At 35.1% G+C, this 17,476-nt stretch overlaps 1 protein-coding gene across 1 annotated transcript; it reads right to left on the minus strand.

Moving 5' to 3' along the window:
- Positions 1-16,045: 16,045 nt before the first annotated feature.
- LOC108994574 (cell number regulator 2-like) lies at positions 16,046-17,252 on the minus strand. The gene is made up of 4 exons (XM_018969826.1): positions 17,067-17,252; positions 16,906-16,977; positions 16,325-16,534; positions 16,046-16,196 (listed from the first exon to the last, which is right to left on the minus strand). Exons 1-4 carry the CDS (start codon positions 17,191-17,193, stop codon positions 16,120-16,122), a joined length of 486 nt encoding a protein of 161 aa, XP_018825371.1. The 5' UTR covers positions 17,194-17,252; the 3' UTR covers positions 16,046-16,119.
- Between the last annotated feature and the right edge of the window lie 224 nt (positions 17,253-17,476).

Raw genomic sequence — 17,476 nt, forward strand, 5'->3', positions numbered from 1 at the left:
TGAACCACTACTTTAAATACCTTACCGTACCGGCTGGTACGGCTGGTATATGCTGTATCGGCCACTGGTCCGGTACAAGTATTGTCTATATTTCTGCTTGTACAAGCCTATATTTCAGCTTGTACTGGCCGATATTTTGGCCTTTAATTGTTTTTTTCATTTTTTTCAAATTACACGCTATTTTTTTACTTTCAATTCAGAATATGCTATTTATAATTTTTATATATATATTTATATATAATTTATTCATATGTAAATTATTATTTTTTAATATAATATATATTTTTATATATAATTTATTTATTTATCGATTATCTCGAAATGATATTAATATTAAAATATTTCGTTTAACTATTTTGATCGGGACGACATCCAGTACGGCAGTCAAAACTTTGGCGTGAACGCCCGTGCATGGATGCAAATTCGGCAGCCCTATCACATGGGGTTTTCATTAATTAAAATATTATCCATTTCAACAAAACAATACTCGCTAGGTCCCACTCTATAAAATACTATAAAAAAGTTAAAAATAATCTCATTGTATCTCTATAAATAAATTCATATATTTTTAAAATTAATCTCATCTCATCTTAACTTACATATTTTAATATTATTTATACATATCTAAAAAATCTCTTATCGTCTCGTATCATCTGCATATACAAACTAGGCCATGTATATATATGATGACATCCACGGAAGACAGACGCGAACGATAGCGTTGGCATCTTCTTTGCAGTTATGGCTTTTTTAATAGCCATTACCATCCACTTTCCCCTGTACCTCAAACTTACGACCTTGCTCGTCTATGCACTTTCCTTCCTAGTTATTTTCATTTCCAAGTTCGTCCACTGACGGCTCGATTTAGATATTAAGAATATTTTAAAATATTTGTGGGGTGTTTTTTATATGAAGTGGAGCCATGAGTAGTCACTGTTGAGAATAATTTTTCATAATGAAATAGTGTGTAAAATAGTTTGAGTTAAAATATTTTATTGAATTTTAGAAAATGAGAAAAAAATTGAATAAAAATATTATAAAATTAAAAGATTAACTTGAAATTTGTTTGAATATAATTTCTTAATATAATTTTTGTTTTAAATTTTGAAAATTTTGTATTTTTTGTAATTTGTTTGTAAGTTGGAAAAATTATAATAATTAGATGAAAAAATTAAAAACTGTTTTGTATTTGAGTAATATTTAGAAAAGAAGTATTTGAGAGTATGTGAGAACAATTATATATATATATATATATATATATATATATATAATAGCTAAAGCCTAAACTACCATATTTTTCTAACTTAGTCGATAGTTTGCCTTGGTCTCCATCATTTAAATAATATTTCTTGTATGGGTATGTAAGCATCCTTAATATATGTATTTCATCTACATGTGATGATCAATATTCATCCTGGCTAGATATATGGAAATGATCTATTCAAACTAATAAGATCGATTTATTGGATAAATAATATTCCTTATTTTGAGAATGCCTACTTGGATAGAAAGGGTTAAATTAATTTCATTTGAATTTTGATTTTGGGTAACGAGATATTTTCAGACATTCTGTGAATAGTAATGAAAAAATAATGATATAATATTAAATAATAACGAATAGTAATAAAAAGTAGGTAAAAAGTGATAAAATATTCTAAAAATACTTGAAATATTTTCAGTATCCAAACTAGATCACGAGGGCTTCAATAGAAAGTAAACTCGTCATCTTTCTATTGACCTGCACTAAATTACACGCATTAAAACCGACCAAAATGGTAATCTAGTTGGATGATGCCCCGCGCCAAATCTAGCATGACTCGCGCCAAAAGTGGTCACCCAAGTGCTAGATTTGTACTTATCCATATCTGGCGCTGGAGAATTTTGATAAGCTACCGCTAAACTTTTTCCAATTGAATTCTAAATATTTTAGGAGAACATTGTATAATAGTTAATGTGTTATATAATATTAGGAATATCAGAAACGGATTCGACTTGCGATTAAATTAAAAAGAGTAGATATATAATTCCTGGCTTGTTCAATATTCTAGCTATTATAATATAATGAATCATAAAACAACTCCTGATATTCACAAAAATAATGCTAATATTGTATGAATATTTGGAGATACATGGTGAGTTATCAACAACTCAATAAGCACAGAAAATATATACTAGTATATAAACATGATCATTTTCACAGAGTTCAGAATATAGAAACAAAACATTTCAGTTTCAATATGCAAATCTAAAAAAAATACATATTATCAGAAAATCAAAGCGAAATTTCAAATATTTCATATTTAGAAACCAACTTTTCATATTCAAAGACTCATTTGGAACAACATGACTGAATATTTTCATTTTATCATATCATATCAGAACATCATATCAGAGCAGAAGCTATGTTTAATCCCAGTGATAGGGTTGTGCATTCTGCGAAAAGTCAAGTAGAACATAAATCACCATGTTATCAAAGCGATTGCACTCAAAGCGGAGACCACTATTGTATCATGTGGTAGGGTCAAATGTTACTATTGTATCCCATGACAGGACCAGAGGTCACTATTATATCTTGTGACAGGGCCAGCGGTCACTATTATATTCCGCGACAAGGGCACATATCAGAGCAAAACAGAATCAGAATCACCATATCAGAATCAGAATCAGAGTCAGAACAGAATCAGAATGTCATGCCAAAGGTTTTTCAGATGGCACATCATATCAAACCTAGAGTACTGAAATTTAGATCATTTCACATTTTCTAAAACGGATTCAGAACGTCTTCACGTCACATGCAAAATTTATCAAATTTGCTCATTTTTCTCAGTTCAATAATAGAATGTTAAAGATAAGCTCATGTCTACACCAGTCATGCCAGAAAAATACCTTATTCTTTTATAGAATTTTAAGAGTAATGCAGAACAAATAATTGAGGTTGTTTCAAATTTATTTTCATAACAAAATATGCATATTTTTCAAAATTGATCTTAGTTCATTTTATTTTATACAAAGTCTAGCATAGGAACCCCGCTTACCTGGACTTCTTAGTTTTCAGAATTTTCCTAAAAAAAATGTCAAGTCAACTATAAATCGTCACCTATAAAATAATAACGTAATTCGTAAATTTCCAATCAATCACAAATTTAAACCATTGAAGCTTGAGCTTCTAAAATATCTATTTTAATTCTTCAATACCTAAAAAATCCCCATAACCTTAAATTCTCCCTTAATTCTAAAATATCCTCATTTTCTAAATTTCCTTTATATCAATCAACACTAAAGATAAGTACTAGTAAAAATTTCGTTAACTAAAAAAAAATAGCTTTACTCATATCTAAAATGTTCAAAATAAAATTACATACTTACTATAAAAATAATTTGCTACCAATAGTACAATTGAAAAATCCTATTTATTTTATGTACAATTTCTTATACTTCCCACAAAGGCCACGTAAAAACAGATTTAATATAAACAAAATTCCAAATTGAAACCATCCAATAATAAGGGTAATATTGTAATTTCATATCAAAATAATATGTAAAACTAAATTTACGGTAGCCTCTGTAACACTTAGTTATAAGAAAAATGTTTTCATGTGTTATGTAGTGCAACAATTGGCGAGGTAGTGGTGCGGGATACTCATTGAGAAGGGTGGAGCTGCGTGCGTTGCGGCGAAGAAGTATCTTGTCCTAGAGGCCTCGTACTGAGAGAAAAAGAGACGAGTGAGAGAGAGAGACATATGAGAGCACTGTGAGGGAGATAGAGAGCTCCTTATCAAGAGAGTTACGTGCAGCGTTGGCCTGGGTGACTATCGATGGCGGCACGACGAGAGTGAGTGGTGGCTAGGGTGGCTAAGATGCTGGACATTGGGTTCCCTTTGTGCTGCGGAGGAGACGTCCGAAAGGGTTGGTAGTGCAAAACTACCATGCTTGGAGGAGCAACCAATTGCTCTATTTTTCGGACCCAAAATAAAAGAGTTTCAGTTTACTATGCAAGTGGTTGTTCTCAGCACTTTGGTGGTGGTGCAGTGGCAAAGAAAATTGATAGCATCAACGGGGTGGCTTCAGTACTCTAAGTGTTGCAGAATCGCTGTTGGTGACGGGTACGTGTGCTGCCGACTTGCGGTGTGTAACAATTCGGGTGACTTGCTGGGCGTGCATGGAGGCTAGTGTTTCGTGCAATGGCTGGCGACAACAACAAGCCTTGGGTAGTTTCTCTTTGAAGAGAAATACATGTGCGTAAATATATATATATATATATATATATATATATATATTAATAGGTTAGATGTTTGGAAAACCTAGAGGAGAAAAATGAGAGGTAGAACGTGCATGGTGTGGGTTCCCCACTGCTTGGCTTTTCGGGCCCATAAGAAAATATTTGGGCCACAACTTAGATATTACAAAACATAAATTGGACCGCTTAAGGCGGTCCAACAAAATATACCTTGCTTATCCGTCATTTATCTCACGGGTCGAGCATTTTTTATAAATACAAATGGGCCTCACTTCACATTCCAAACTAGTTTAATTCATTCCATAACTTGGTCGGACTCAATACCAACTAAAATAAAATTCATTTGGTCCATGAGATATTAATTGCATTTAACCCAACTACCGAACTCAAGACAAGTCCATATTCCATCATAATAAACTTTTAGACGTAATCCTAAATTCACTCGTTAAAAACCAAGTGGGCCTTTCGTCGATTAAAAAAAAAAAAAATCGCTTGCAAGCTTCGTATCTGGCCTGGTGTTACAGCTATGATCTCTTGTAAATTAATAATCCAGATGATCGTAATTTGTTTATGATCATGTCGAAGACCAGTATTTAATTCATTCCCAAGATCACTACATACATCCATCTGGATTATTAAATCCCACGAGATAACTCATGAAACGATGACATTACTTATATACGGTCGGCGTAGACTCTAAGCGCATGCATTCAAAACTAAAGGCAAAAGGCAATTATGAGTAATCTAATCAACATGTATGTACTTGAAGTAACAGATGACCACCTATATATTAAGTCCCCTTCGAAACTATTAATACCAAAAATGACTATTACACGTCGCCGTTTACAAGAGTTTTTCCACTGGATTTACACACGATCGCTTCTACTTTCTCAGATATTTCAGCCCCAACCACCGCTGCCACCCGCACCACCTATTGACACAGAAGCACCGGGAAAAGCAGGCGCAGCAGTTCAAACAGTATTTGGTCAGGAAATAGGGAACGAGATCAACATCTTCACCATAATAGTGGCCTTTTGCTTATATTCTGGAATTCGGGTAGCTCTCTTACCCCCCCAACTTCACCCCAAATTATTCTCTTTCACAATCTCATTATGCTTTGCTTCCTTCTTTGTTAGGCACTTCATCAGTTCCAAGTTCCTGGTTATAGCTAGTCCGGGTGCTCTATGGAGTTGGTATCTTCTTTGCAGTTTATACGGCTTTTTTCTTAAGTAGCCATTGCCATCCACTTTCCTCTGTACCTCAAACTTATGACCTGGCTTGTCTATGCCCTTTCCTTCCTCGTTATTTTTGTCTCCTAGTTCGTCCACTAGTAATACAGCTAGCTAGATTAACACACTTTGTTTTAATGGTGCCTCTTGCGTTCTTAGAGCTTCCTAGCTAGAGTACTCATATAGAACAACGTGACAAAGTACAGAGACATGAGATAGATCAATCCTTGTCCCGGAGCGATTATATTGTGCGAAAGATATTTGTTTTGAGTGTTTCTTTGGCCTTGCCCTTTCTATGTATCACTTGATGGCTTGATTTGTGTACTGTTTATGAACGCACAGAATATTTATTTTTGCCCTATAGTTCCGGTGCTTGATTAATTCTCATCTTTTCGATTGAGGTGATTGCCATCTTAGATTCGTAACGACGCGTATTTGGTTTAAGATTGATCATGTTCGTGATTATCAATGATCGATGATGATATGGATCATACATATATATATATATATATATATATATATATATATGAATGTATGTCTTTCTTTGTACAAAATATAATGCATCTCTTGGTGATCTCTCTCCAACCAAGACGGAAAGAAGCCTTAAAACGGCCTGCATGGAAAACTAATGGATAAAGAAAGAGTACTGCTCACGCTACATACACCAATTATTTAAACCGTTCTCCCTCTCAGTGTTTTTTAAAGGTTAGTTATCTACATTTAGACAGCACTTAGATGCTCAACTGAGTTAAGTTGAGTTGAATTGAGATGATAAAATATTATTAGAATATTATTATTTTTTAATATGACTATTATTTTAAGATTTGAAAAAGTTGAATTGTTTATTATATTTTGTATTGAAATTTGAAAAAATTGTAATGATGAGTTGAGATGATCAGTTTAGGACCCAAACGAAGACTAAATTCTCATATATATCATGCTTTTTATTTTCAAAACAATTAAGAAAAAAACCAATTCTTTTTGCAATTAGATTGTCATGGCTCTTGTAAAAGAAAAAAAAAAGAAAGATTGTACTGTAAACAAAGATAGCAGGAAGATGGAGGAAATACTATCTAATATACGTACTAACAACTTTACAAGGCACAATATTATATATATTGAGTGGTAGTCTTATTTTATTAGTGTTTTTTTTTTTTTTAATTTGAATCTCAAATTTTTGATTTTAAAATTTTCACTATTTTTTAATATATAGTTGACACATCAATACGCATGTATAGTTATGTAATTAAAATTATAAATATAGATAGTATTTTTTATGGTACATAAAGAAGAACGATGAAAAAATATCGGTGATTATGAAACTTGGGGACAAAAGATTAGGTATGCAAATATTGATTATTGAACTGACTTGACCCGCCACGTCAGGTAATTTGCAACTTTTAAAGAATATAGATTTTGAAAATAGAGTTTTGCTATAAATCAATCACCATGTTAAGCTAAGCAGTGTTACGTATAATTTTTAAATGAGAATTGTATTGTAAATTTAGTTAATTTTATCTTTAAATTTATTTGAAATTACAATAATATCTTTATTGAAATTATATTTTTTTTCTATTTAATGAAAGGCTTGCACATGCAGTCTTTAAATAGAGATTGTAAATATAATTTTTCATTTTTTATAAGGTATATATGTGTTTTTTTATAAAGTGTGGAGTGTGAGATAATGAATAGTAATTGATGAAAATTTTTTTTCTTAAACATATAAATTAAAATATGAATAAAATCGACTAGTTTTTTTTTATAATAATAATTTATTCATAATTTTATCGAAATTTGAGGTGGTTACATTCAACTAATTTCGCTTGTCTGTTGTTGACCAATATTGCAAGGTACGTTACAAACAGAAAGATTAAGAAGAAATTGTTAACATCATTCATTATGGTATATATCCTAACGATTTCCAGCTAGATTCCCACAAATTTAAGATTCCTAAAGATCGGTCCACAGATTCTGCCGTTAAAACCAGTTCAGAATAACAATGATATTACAATAATGATAGAGTCACCGTTGGTGTCTCCCGTTAGGAGTTATTGTTGATTTTATTGTATATTTTTTGTCTCCCGTTGAGAGTTATTGCTGATTTTATTGTATATTTTTTTATGTATTTTTTTAATTCTTTTATTATATAGATTTTTTTAGCAATTTTAAATATTTAAAAAAATAAATAATTTATAATATCATTAAAAAATACTTCTTTAATTACAAAATAATTTTTTTATTTTACTTCGTGATTAAATAAATATTTTTTAATAATTTTTTTTATTTTATAATTAAGGAAATATTTTTTAATAATATTCTAAATTTATTTATTTTTTAACATATTTAAAAATAATAAAATTTTTTATAAAAGATAATTAAAAAAATATATATATGGAGTCAATAGTAACTCCCAACAGAAAGCACCAGCTGTGACTCTAGCAGTAATATGATTTTATTACGTACGTACATTATCTTGATATTAGTCCAGTACTACGTACTTGTTCTTTATTGATTATTTCAATGACTGCGATATCTCAAATTCTCTGTATTTAAACAATTCATTATCAATTAATGAAATCAGTCAAGTTTTCCATCCATCTTTTGCTTTGTTGAATTAAGACATTAAATGGAAAAACATAACATCTTTCTTTTCTTTGGATATATTTGTTTCACTGGAACATAGAAAAACTGGTAGTGGAAGAAATAGAAAGATCAGATCCTCAAATTCTTGCTCAAATTTAAGGGTCTAATTGAGAGAGAAATAAACCTATACATAAAGCATGCTAACAACATTTATTGTTTATATAAATGTTCAAGGAGTTTTACTATTATGCCTCTGATCACCATTATTGAGAGCCTAGCTCGAGTAAGAACATACAGATGATATTTTCTGAACCTCAGCACTTCATTTGTATGTTCAATCATATTAAGGCAAGTAGTGCTCACGGTAAAACTGCTGCAACAAACTCCACAAAAGCGTCCTCAGACCTCCAGCCTTCAGGAAAGGAATATTCAGTCAACTAATGAGAGAGCTACACCTATCTAGCTCTAGAGAATTCTCTTATAACAGAATGAGTGAATGTGAGCCGTGAGATTGTTTTCATCTTTGTGTAAAATTTGTATAAATAGACCTCTGGGATGTAATGAAAAGGACGAATCAATATATGAAGAAAGTCTGTTAGAAAACTTTATTCTCTGGCACCTTTTGTCATTTAGCATAGTTTAGCATGGTATCAGAGACCTTTTAGGACCAACGTCCGTCTCTCATCACCATTACATACATGGCTGAACTCGACGCGTCTAAAGTATTAAACACGTTGTCCCCTCCTCCCACCAACCCCGCGTCAAACACATCATCCCCTCTTCCTGTCAACCCCATTTCAACTACGTCGTTCCCTCCTCCCATTAACCCCATATCAGATTCGTCGTCCCCACCCACCATCAACTCCACATCCATTTACAACTTCACATCTATTCACTCATCCACCTCATTTCATCACAATCAAGTTAAATACTGAAAACTACCTCTTGTGGAAGGCCTAAATAGTGCCTTTCCTCTGGGGCATCGCCTCTTTGGCTATGTTGATGGGTCAAATCCTCAACCAACTCCTACGATCGATGGCTTGCCAAATCCAGAATATACAAACTGGGTTTTGCAAGACCAACTCATCGTCTCCACGATTAACGCATTTCTGTCCGATACCATCCTCACACAGGTGCTTAATTGTTCCACTCTCCAAACAATGTTCTCGGCACAGTGCTCAGCCCATATAATGCAAACACAGTTTCAGCTGGCTACCTTGAAGAAGGGGTCGGATTCCATCACCTCTTACTTCCATAAAGCCATAGCTCTTGCTGCTACCTTAGGAGCCACTGGCCAACTGCTATCCTCTACTGGTCTTGGAAGTGATTATGAATCCATTGTCACCTCTCTAACCACACGACCTGACCCACTTTCCACTCATCAGGTTTTCAATTTTATTCTTAACCATGAATCCAGGCTTGCCCATCAAACAAACTCGCTTCTCTCGGGCTCTTCTCTTTCAGCAAACACTGCTTCTAGACAGCCAGCTCCCAACTCTGTTCCTAGGCAAAACAGAGGTTCCTTTTCTCGTGGTTGTAGAGGTCGTGGGCATTTTCGTGGTAACTTTAATACATCTCCCAATCACTCTAATGGTCGCCCAGTGTGTCAGGTTTGTCATCGACTTGGTCACACAGCAATTTCCTATTATTATAGGTTCAATCATAGTTACCAAGCCCCACCTCCCAGTTCTTTCATTGCAAATTCCATTATGGTTTCTTCTCCTCCCTCGACCTCGTGCTCTTAGTTTTTGGATACGGCGGCTATGAACCATTTTACTGCAGATTTTGCTAACTTAAATTTGGATGCAGCTTCATACCAGGGGTCTGACCAAGTTAGCATCGGGGACGACTCCACTCTTCCCATTCAGCACACTGGTTCAGCTCACCTATATTCTCATTCTGGCAATTTTTTACTTCATAAACTTTTACATGTTCTGTATATTACTCGCAATCTACTTTCTGTTCGTCAATTTTGTCTCGATAATTCAGTGTTCTTTAAATTTCATTCCATTTTTTTTTTTTTTTGTGAAGGATTTGCACACCCGTGTAGCCCTTCTTCGGGGCCACATTAGAAATGGAATTTATGAACTGCCTACTGGTGTCTCGGTACAGAAGAACTTAGCTCCTCCAAGTATCTCTCCTCAAGCTATGCTAGGTGAACGGACCTCGACTCAAAATTGGCACTCTCGCCTTGGCCATCCCTCTCACCGCACAACCAACCTCACCATTAAAACTTTAATCTCCCTGTTACTTTCCAGACTCGATTTACTCCATGTTCCACATGCCCTCAAGCCAAAACCCACTCCTTACCCCATCCTCCTACCTCATCTCGGTCACTTACACCTTTTAGTCTTTTATTTTTGGATGTATGGGGACCTGCACTTGTGCCCTCCTCTAATGGTTGTCATTTTTATTTATCTATAGTTGATGACTACTCTAAATATATTTGGGTTTTTCCACTTCAAGCAAAATCAAATGTTTCCTCTATTTTTTTAGCATTTCATAAATATGTACATAATTTTTTCTTTTCCAAAATTGCCTCCATCCAAACCGATTGGGGTGGAGAATTTCGGCCCATACAAAAAATTTGTCAAAATCTTGGCATCAACCATCGCATAACGTGTCCCTATTCACATGCACAAAAATGACACTGTTGAAAGGAGACATCGTCACATTGTTGAGACTGGATTGACCCTTTTGGCCCATGCATCCTTTCCACAAAAATTTTGGGCCGAACCCTTTCTTACGGCAGTTTTTCTTATTAATTGAATGCCCACTCCATTTCTCAATCATCAATCTCCCTATCAACTTCTTTTTTAAATTATCCAAATTATACATTTTTAAGGATTTTTGGGTGCTTGTGTTGGCCTAATCTAAGGCCATTCAATCGTCACAAACTTGATTTTCGTTCAAAACCATGTGTTTTTATGGGGTATAGTTTGGATCATACAGGCTACTCATGCCTTCATCTTCCTACTGGACGAATCTATACATTATGGGATGTCCAATTTCACTACTACCACGCACATTACTTCTCAACCCAATATACTCCATCGGGCCTTACTACTAAATCCATCTCTTGGTCCATCCTTAGCTACCCGTCCATCCCAACAGCTACCAACCCGTGTCCCCTTCCTCATTGCACGATCCTTCTCCTAGGTCATCCCCTGCGCATACTTCTACACCGCACCAAGACCAGCCCTCACCTTTTGAACCACCTTCTGCACTGAACCAAGAACAGCAAACCTCTTCCTCCTCTAAACATCCCATGATTACACAATCCCGAAACCAAATCTCTCGTTCCATTCAATGTTCCGATGGAACGATTGCATGGCCAAACCCGAGAACTTCCCTTAACTCCACCTCCTCTATCTCCTCTCATATTCCCAAAGAACCCTCCTCCTTCACATAAGCCTCCAAATATCCTAAGTGGAGAGCGGCCATGGCCTCTGAGTTTGAAGCTTTGCTCCATAACCAAACTTGGGATCTCATTCCCTACTCTGCGAATCTCAACGTTTTGGGCTCCAAATGGGTTCTCAAAACCAAGCAACTTGCTGATGGGACCCTTGAACCCTGCAAAGCACGCTTAGTGGCTAAATGATTTCATCAGCAAGCTGGAGTTGAGTTTTTCGAAACCTATAGTCCGATTGTAAAACCACTGACCATACGTCTCTTACTCTCCATTTCTTTTTGGCCCTTGCATCAGTTGGATGTTCAAAATGCATTCCTTCATGGGGATCTTGAGGAAGCTGTCTACATGCATCAACCATTGGGGTTTGCAAATCCGGACTATCCAACTCACATCTACAAGCTTCGTAAGTCCCTTTATGGTCTTAAACAAGCCCCTAGGGCTTGGTTTTCAAAGTTGAGCAACAAATTGCTATCTCTTGGATTCTCGGCTTCTAAGTTTGATTCTTCATTATTATTTTTCGAAATGCTACTAAATCTGTCTATGTCTTGATTTATGTGGATGACATTATTGTCACTGGTTCTACCAAAATTTTAATTTCTGACTTAATCTCTTCTCTGCGTAATTCTTTCCCAGTTAAAGATTTAGGATCCCTGCATTACTTCTTAGGGATTGAAGTGTCTAGAAACTCTCATGGCTTATTTTTATCTCAAACTAGGTATATTACTGACTTACTCAAAAAGACAAACATGCATAACGCTAAGTCAGTATCTACTCCCATGTCCACTTCGATAAAACTCACTGCACTAGAAGGTTCTTCATTTGAAGATCCTCAACTATACCGCAGTGTGGTAGGGAGCCTTCAGTACCTTGCTTTTACACGTCCTGATATCTCTTATGCAATTAACAAAGTCTGTCAATTTATACACTCTCCTAGAGTGCCTCATTGGTAGGCCGTTAAACACATTCTTCGTTACTTGCAACTAACATCTCATTTTGGTTTACATTTATCAACTTCCTCTTCATTCTCCTTATCTGCATTCTCTGATGCTGACTGGGCCGGCTACCCTGATGATTGCAAATCCACCAGTAGATTCTGCATGTATTTCGGTTCGCACCTTGTATCATGGGGATCCAAGAAACAACCCATCATTGCTCGATCCTCCACTGAAGCGGAATATAAAGCTGTTGCCAACACCACATGTGAGTTACTTTGGATACAATCATTATTGGGTGAGCTTGGTATTTTCTTAACTAATCCTCCTACATTGTGGTGTGATAATTTGGATGCCACTTACTTGTCTGTCAACCTGGTCTTACACTCACGTACTAAGCACGTGGAGCTTGACTATCACTTTGTGCGAGATAGAGTTGCTGCAAAAACTCTCCGAGTATCTTTTGTCTCAACTAAAGATCAACTGGTTGACATATTTACCAAGCCACTTTCTGCTGCCCGTTTTAATTTCCTTCGATCAAGCCTTACCATCTCTTCAATGCTGCTTGACTCTAGAGGGCTATTAAGGCAAGTAGTGCTCATGGTAAAACTGCTGCAACAAACTCCACAAAAGCGTCCTCAAACCTCCAACCTTCAGGAAAGGAATATTCAGTCAACTAATGAGAGAGCTACACTTGTCTAGCTCTAGAGAATTCTCTTGTAACAGATTGAGTGAATGTGAGCCGTGAGATTGCTTTCATCTTTGTGTAAAATATGTATAAATAGACCTCTGGGATGTAATTAAAAGGATGAATCAATATATGAAGAAAGTCTGTTAGAAAACTTTATTCTCTGGCACCTTTTGTCGAGCACTCACAATGCAATATCTCTTTTGTCATTTAGCGTAGTTTAGCAAATCATCATGAACTTTAGTGATTGTATTCACACATATCAACTAGCAAATTAACATTTTCAAGCAGGATCTTATCATCTTTTGCTTATTAGGTTTTGATTTGATATTGGGAATGGACTGGTTATCCAAACATTAATAAGCCAGTGTAGATTGTCGAAAGAAGGAGATTGTGCTCAATTGCCTGGCCTGATAATGGTAGAATTCGTTATGTAGGAGGATCTGTAAAGGCTATTCCTTCATTAATCTCAGCTTTGCAAGTTAGGAGTCGCATTTCTGACGGTGCAGTAACTTATTTAGCCTTGGTAGTTGAGGAGTCTAGAGGCAGTCAACTCAATCATTTTCTCCTACAAGAATTACAACAAGTAGGCAAATTATTAGAGTAAAGATTTACCAATCACCTTTTAGCCTAATGACATGTGTCCCTTAAGGCCTTGGCTTCAACCCATGTGCAAGGATGTGCAATTAGGGCTACGCGTCTCACCCTTTTTTTTTTTTAAGTATATATTCAAATATTCTATTGTTATCTCTTCTTAAAAAATTAGTATAGGGGCGTACATATTGAGGCATCAAATCTGAACTAGAATAAATATATCATGAATTACGCCAAGAAATTAGGAATTTATTTACCTAAGTTAAAGTATTTATTTACGCATTCAATAATATATATATATATATATATATATATATATATATACACACACATACACATACAGATCAATAGTTATTAATTGGCACTACAAGAAATCGATTTTTCCCGGCTTTTAATAGAAGACTACACAAATTGCTAAGTCGAAGAAAATCACAATTAACTTGCAACTTTTTTAGTAATATGACTACTAAATAGCAAATTAAGACTACGTTTAGATGGTGAGGTGATTTTGGATGATCTATGAATAATAGTAAAAAAATAGTGAATAATTTGTGAATAATAGTGAAGTAGTTCAGACTACTAATTCACTTACCAAACATAGCCTAATTAGTTATCATTTAATTTGAAGCAGTTGATTGATCGATCCATTGTAAAAATAATCAACCATTAGGCTATACGAAAATAGGTGATATAATATAGTCTTACAATTGCGTCTCAAAGGAGGGATAGATTGGAAAAGTAGTACTAGTAGTCGATGGAAAACATGATAATCAAATATACGTGATTTATTTTTTGTTTTGCAGTTTACGTGCACTGTACTGTTCACGTATTGCATTAATAATTTGAGAAATGCTAGATACAATTATGGGTTGTGCAAGCCCATGCACTCATTTTAAAAAAAAGTGGGGTCTACTACTAAAAAATTAATGTTTCATGTGGAACCTATATTTATTCAATTTTTTCAAAAGGAGTGCGTAGTCATGGTTGTGCACTCTATGATTATAAATATCATTTCTCTAATAAAATTTGCACACGTATATAAAATGAATTACTAAATTATAATTAACAAAAATGAATTCGCAATTCTATAAACACGATCATGATTCATGGTGTAGGCAAAGGAGTACTTGCTCAAGTATCAATACTTGACCTAAATGGTTTCATTAAGAACATAAACTAAAAGAATAGAGTATTTTACCAACAGTAATAGACTCCAACCGAGTGGAGGAGAGGACGGGGAGGAGGTGAGTTGGATAACCCACTACTACAAGAAAAGGGTCTTGCTTGATGTCGAACGACAGCTTAGGGAATGTAAAAAATCGCACTTTTTGAACTGGAATTGGTAGAAGAGCGAGTCATGCACACCGATGAGTGGGTTTTGCTTCCATGGTCGCCAAATCGATGGAGCAGCTCTGCTGTGAGTGGTGGTTTTCAGTGGAAGAGACAGTCGTGTAGCAAAGTTTTGGGTTTTGCTTAATGTGCAGGTAGAGAGAAAATGAAGAAGAAGAAGTTGGGGAAGAAGGTCATGAACTCAGGATTTGGGAGTGTACGAGAGCAAAGTGATAGGGAGGGGGCAAATGTGATTTTCGTGCATTTTGGCAGCCCTATCATTAAATAATGCAATTCCATCGAAATTGTCTGTCGCTACAAGTTTTATGCCTTTCTAGGCATTTTTTTCCACCGCAATTTGGGATAAAATCGCTGCAAAAGGTATTTCCAAATAGTTTCAGTTTGGAGGCCACATCGACAAACAAATCGCTGAGATTACTACTTTATTACGGCAATTTTATTTCCAACAAACAAGAAATCGCCGCAATAGCCATTATTTCTTGTAGTGATAATATAACTATCCTATCAATTTGGACTTATGCATGTAGGAATTAATTAATTAAGTCGGGGGCAAGCGCGTAGGAATATTATCATAGATTTATTATATATAATGTGTCATAAAAATGTGGAGCACAAAGTTTGTGTTTTGGTTAGACCGACCGAAGAGGCAATATATAATTAATTAATCTGTTTTCGTTGTATATATATAGTTATTGTTTTCGTAAATAACTTGCTATAAATATCAGTTTTTCTTGCAGATACTCGTGACATTGAAATCCATATCTGTATTGAAAAAAAAAGAGAGGTAAAAACTTAAATTTAATACCATGCATTGCCCATTGAAAACACTTCTTTTTTATTCATTATATTTTTTGAGCCATTTATTGTCAAGTCAAGGCCGTGCAGTAGCAGCGTACCATTGACTTTTCATTTAATATGAAGCATACAAATTAATATGCAAAAACCATACACAATTAGGATCGAGCCTTTAGACAAGACCAAGAAATAAAGAGAAAATGATGAAAGAAAATCAAGCAGCTGATGATCATGACGAGCTCATGAACATGACAAATGGAGATAACTGCGCGACATGCATGTGAAAGCGCGCCTAATATTTAACGAGTCATGCCAGGCGCAACAAATGGAGGCGTCGTGGTGGCACCATTCATTCTCTGAGCATTAGCCATCCAACCTTGAACACATGACATGCAATTACCATAAAAAACAGAAAAAAAACCCAATAAAAATCTGAAAAAAACAGAGATTTCTTCTTTGTCGAGAAAGCTGATCATAAAGCTGATATATAATATATAGTAGTACCTATGGCAGGGTCGAAGCCACGGTTTTTAAGCTCGCGGTACTCTTGACAAAGAGCGCAATGAGTGCACCAAAAATGGACACAGCAATCGGCACAGGGATCTTCTTGCAGCGAATACGCGGCTCTCAGTTTTGTTCTGTATGTGCATGTGTATAAACATGCACACCCGATATAGGCAAGGGCCGCATAGATTAGGCCCGCGCAGGCACAACCTGCACAAGTTCACATATCAGAGAACAAACTAATAGAAACATGTAATTATTCAACAAGATGGGAACTTTCAACTCGAACTATATATTATATATATATATATATATAGTTATGTAGTTGATATATATAGATCAGTTATTTTTCAATTGATCCAATGCCAAAAGAGAGAGATACAACATTAAATGCTTATCATGTTGAATTTACACCGACCAAAAATTAGCACAGTACGTGTAATATGTGATGTTAAATTAAGGAACTACGTGATCATGTGCTTATATCTCTCAGGAATTGAATTACATAATTCGATCGGATAATTAGAAAATATCTGTATTCCAGTATATATATATATAGAAAGATTATCAATAGGATTTACTTGTTTGTCCCCTATCCACAATCTCAGCAATGCGGCCGAAGGTGATGCAGGGACAGCAGCAGGTAACACAGCCTTAATCAAAATGGAAGGAATTGATTAGTTTTCTTAATTGAAATAAAAGAAAAGAAGGATATATATTAATTAGAAGAAGAAGGTCTTACAATTGGAGGGATCATCAAAGCAATCACAGAGCCCGGTCGACCATTGCCCCACATGAGGTCGAGCAGCGTATGGTTGAGGTGGTAATGCTTGAGAAGCTGATTTTGGGTCTGCATTATTGGGATACATTTTAGCACACTGCTAATATCACCAGGAGGAGGAATACCTGATCCGGCTCTTCAATTGAAAACTAACAAGAGTACTAGTACATAATCAATGGTGGGATCGATTGCGTTCTTAAATAGCAAAGCGCCTCAATACGTTCTTGTCTTGACTTTTGTGAGAAGTTGGCGTATGATTATTATCTAATTTGGTTTAATTAATTTATTTATAATTTTTAGATGGCTTATTATTCACTTATCAAGTTTCTAAGTATATATATATTACTCTTATAAATTAATTGACTATTCCA

Source organism: Juglans regia, chromosome 15 (genome assembly GCF_001411555.2).
Source record: "Juglans regia cultivar Chandler chromosome 15, Walnut 2.0, whole genome shotgun sequence".
Lineage (NCBI taxonomy): Eukaryota > Viridiplantae > Streptophyta > Magnoliopsida > Fagales > Juglandaceae > Juglans > Juglans regia.

What these genes read in the sequence shown, in the direction of transcription:
- LOC108994574 (XM_018969826.1), bottom strand. Translation starts at nt 17,193, where the DNA reads ATGTATCCCAATAATGCAGACCCAAAATCAGCTTCTCAAGCATTACCA. An exon ending in TGTGGATAGGGGACAAACAA is followed by an intron (nt 16,535 to 16,905) that starts GTAAATCCTATT and finishes GAACTTGTGCAG; the next exon opens with GTTGTGCCTGCGCGGGCCTA. An exon ending in TGGCTTCGACCCTGCCATAG is followed by an intron (nt 16,197 to 16,324) that starts GTACTACTATAT and finishes CATGTGTTCAAG; the next exon opens with GTTGGATGGCTAATGCTCAG.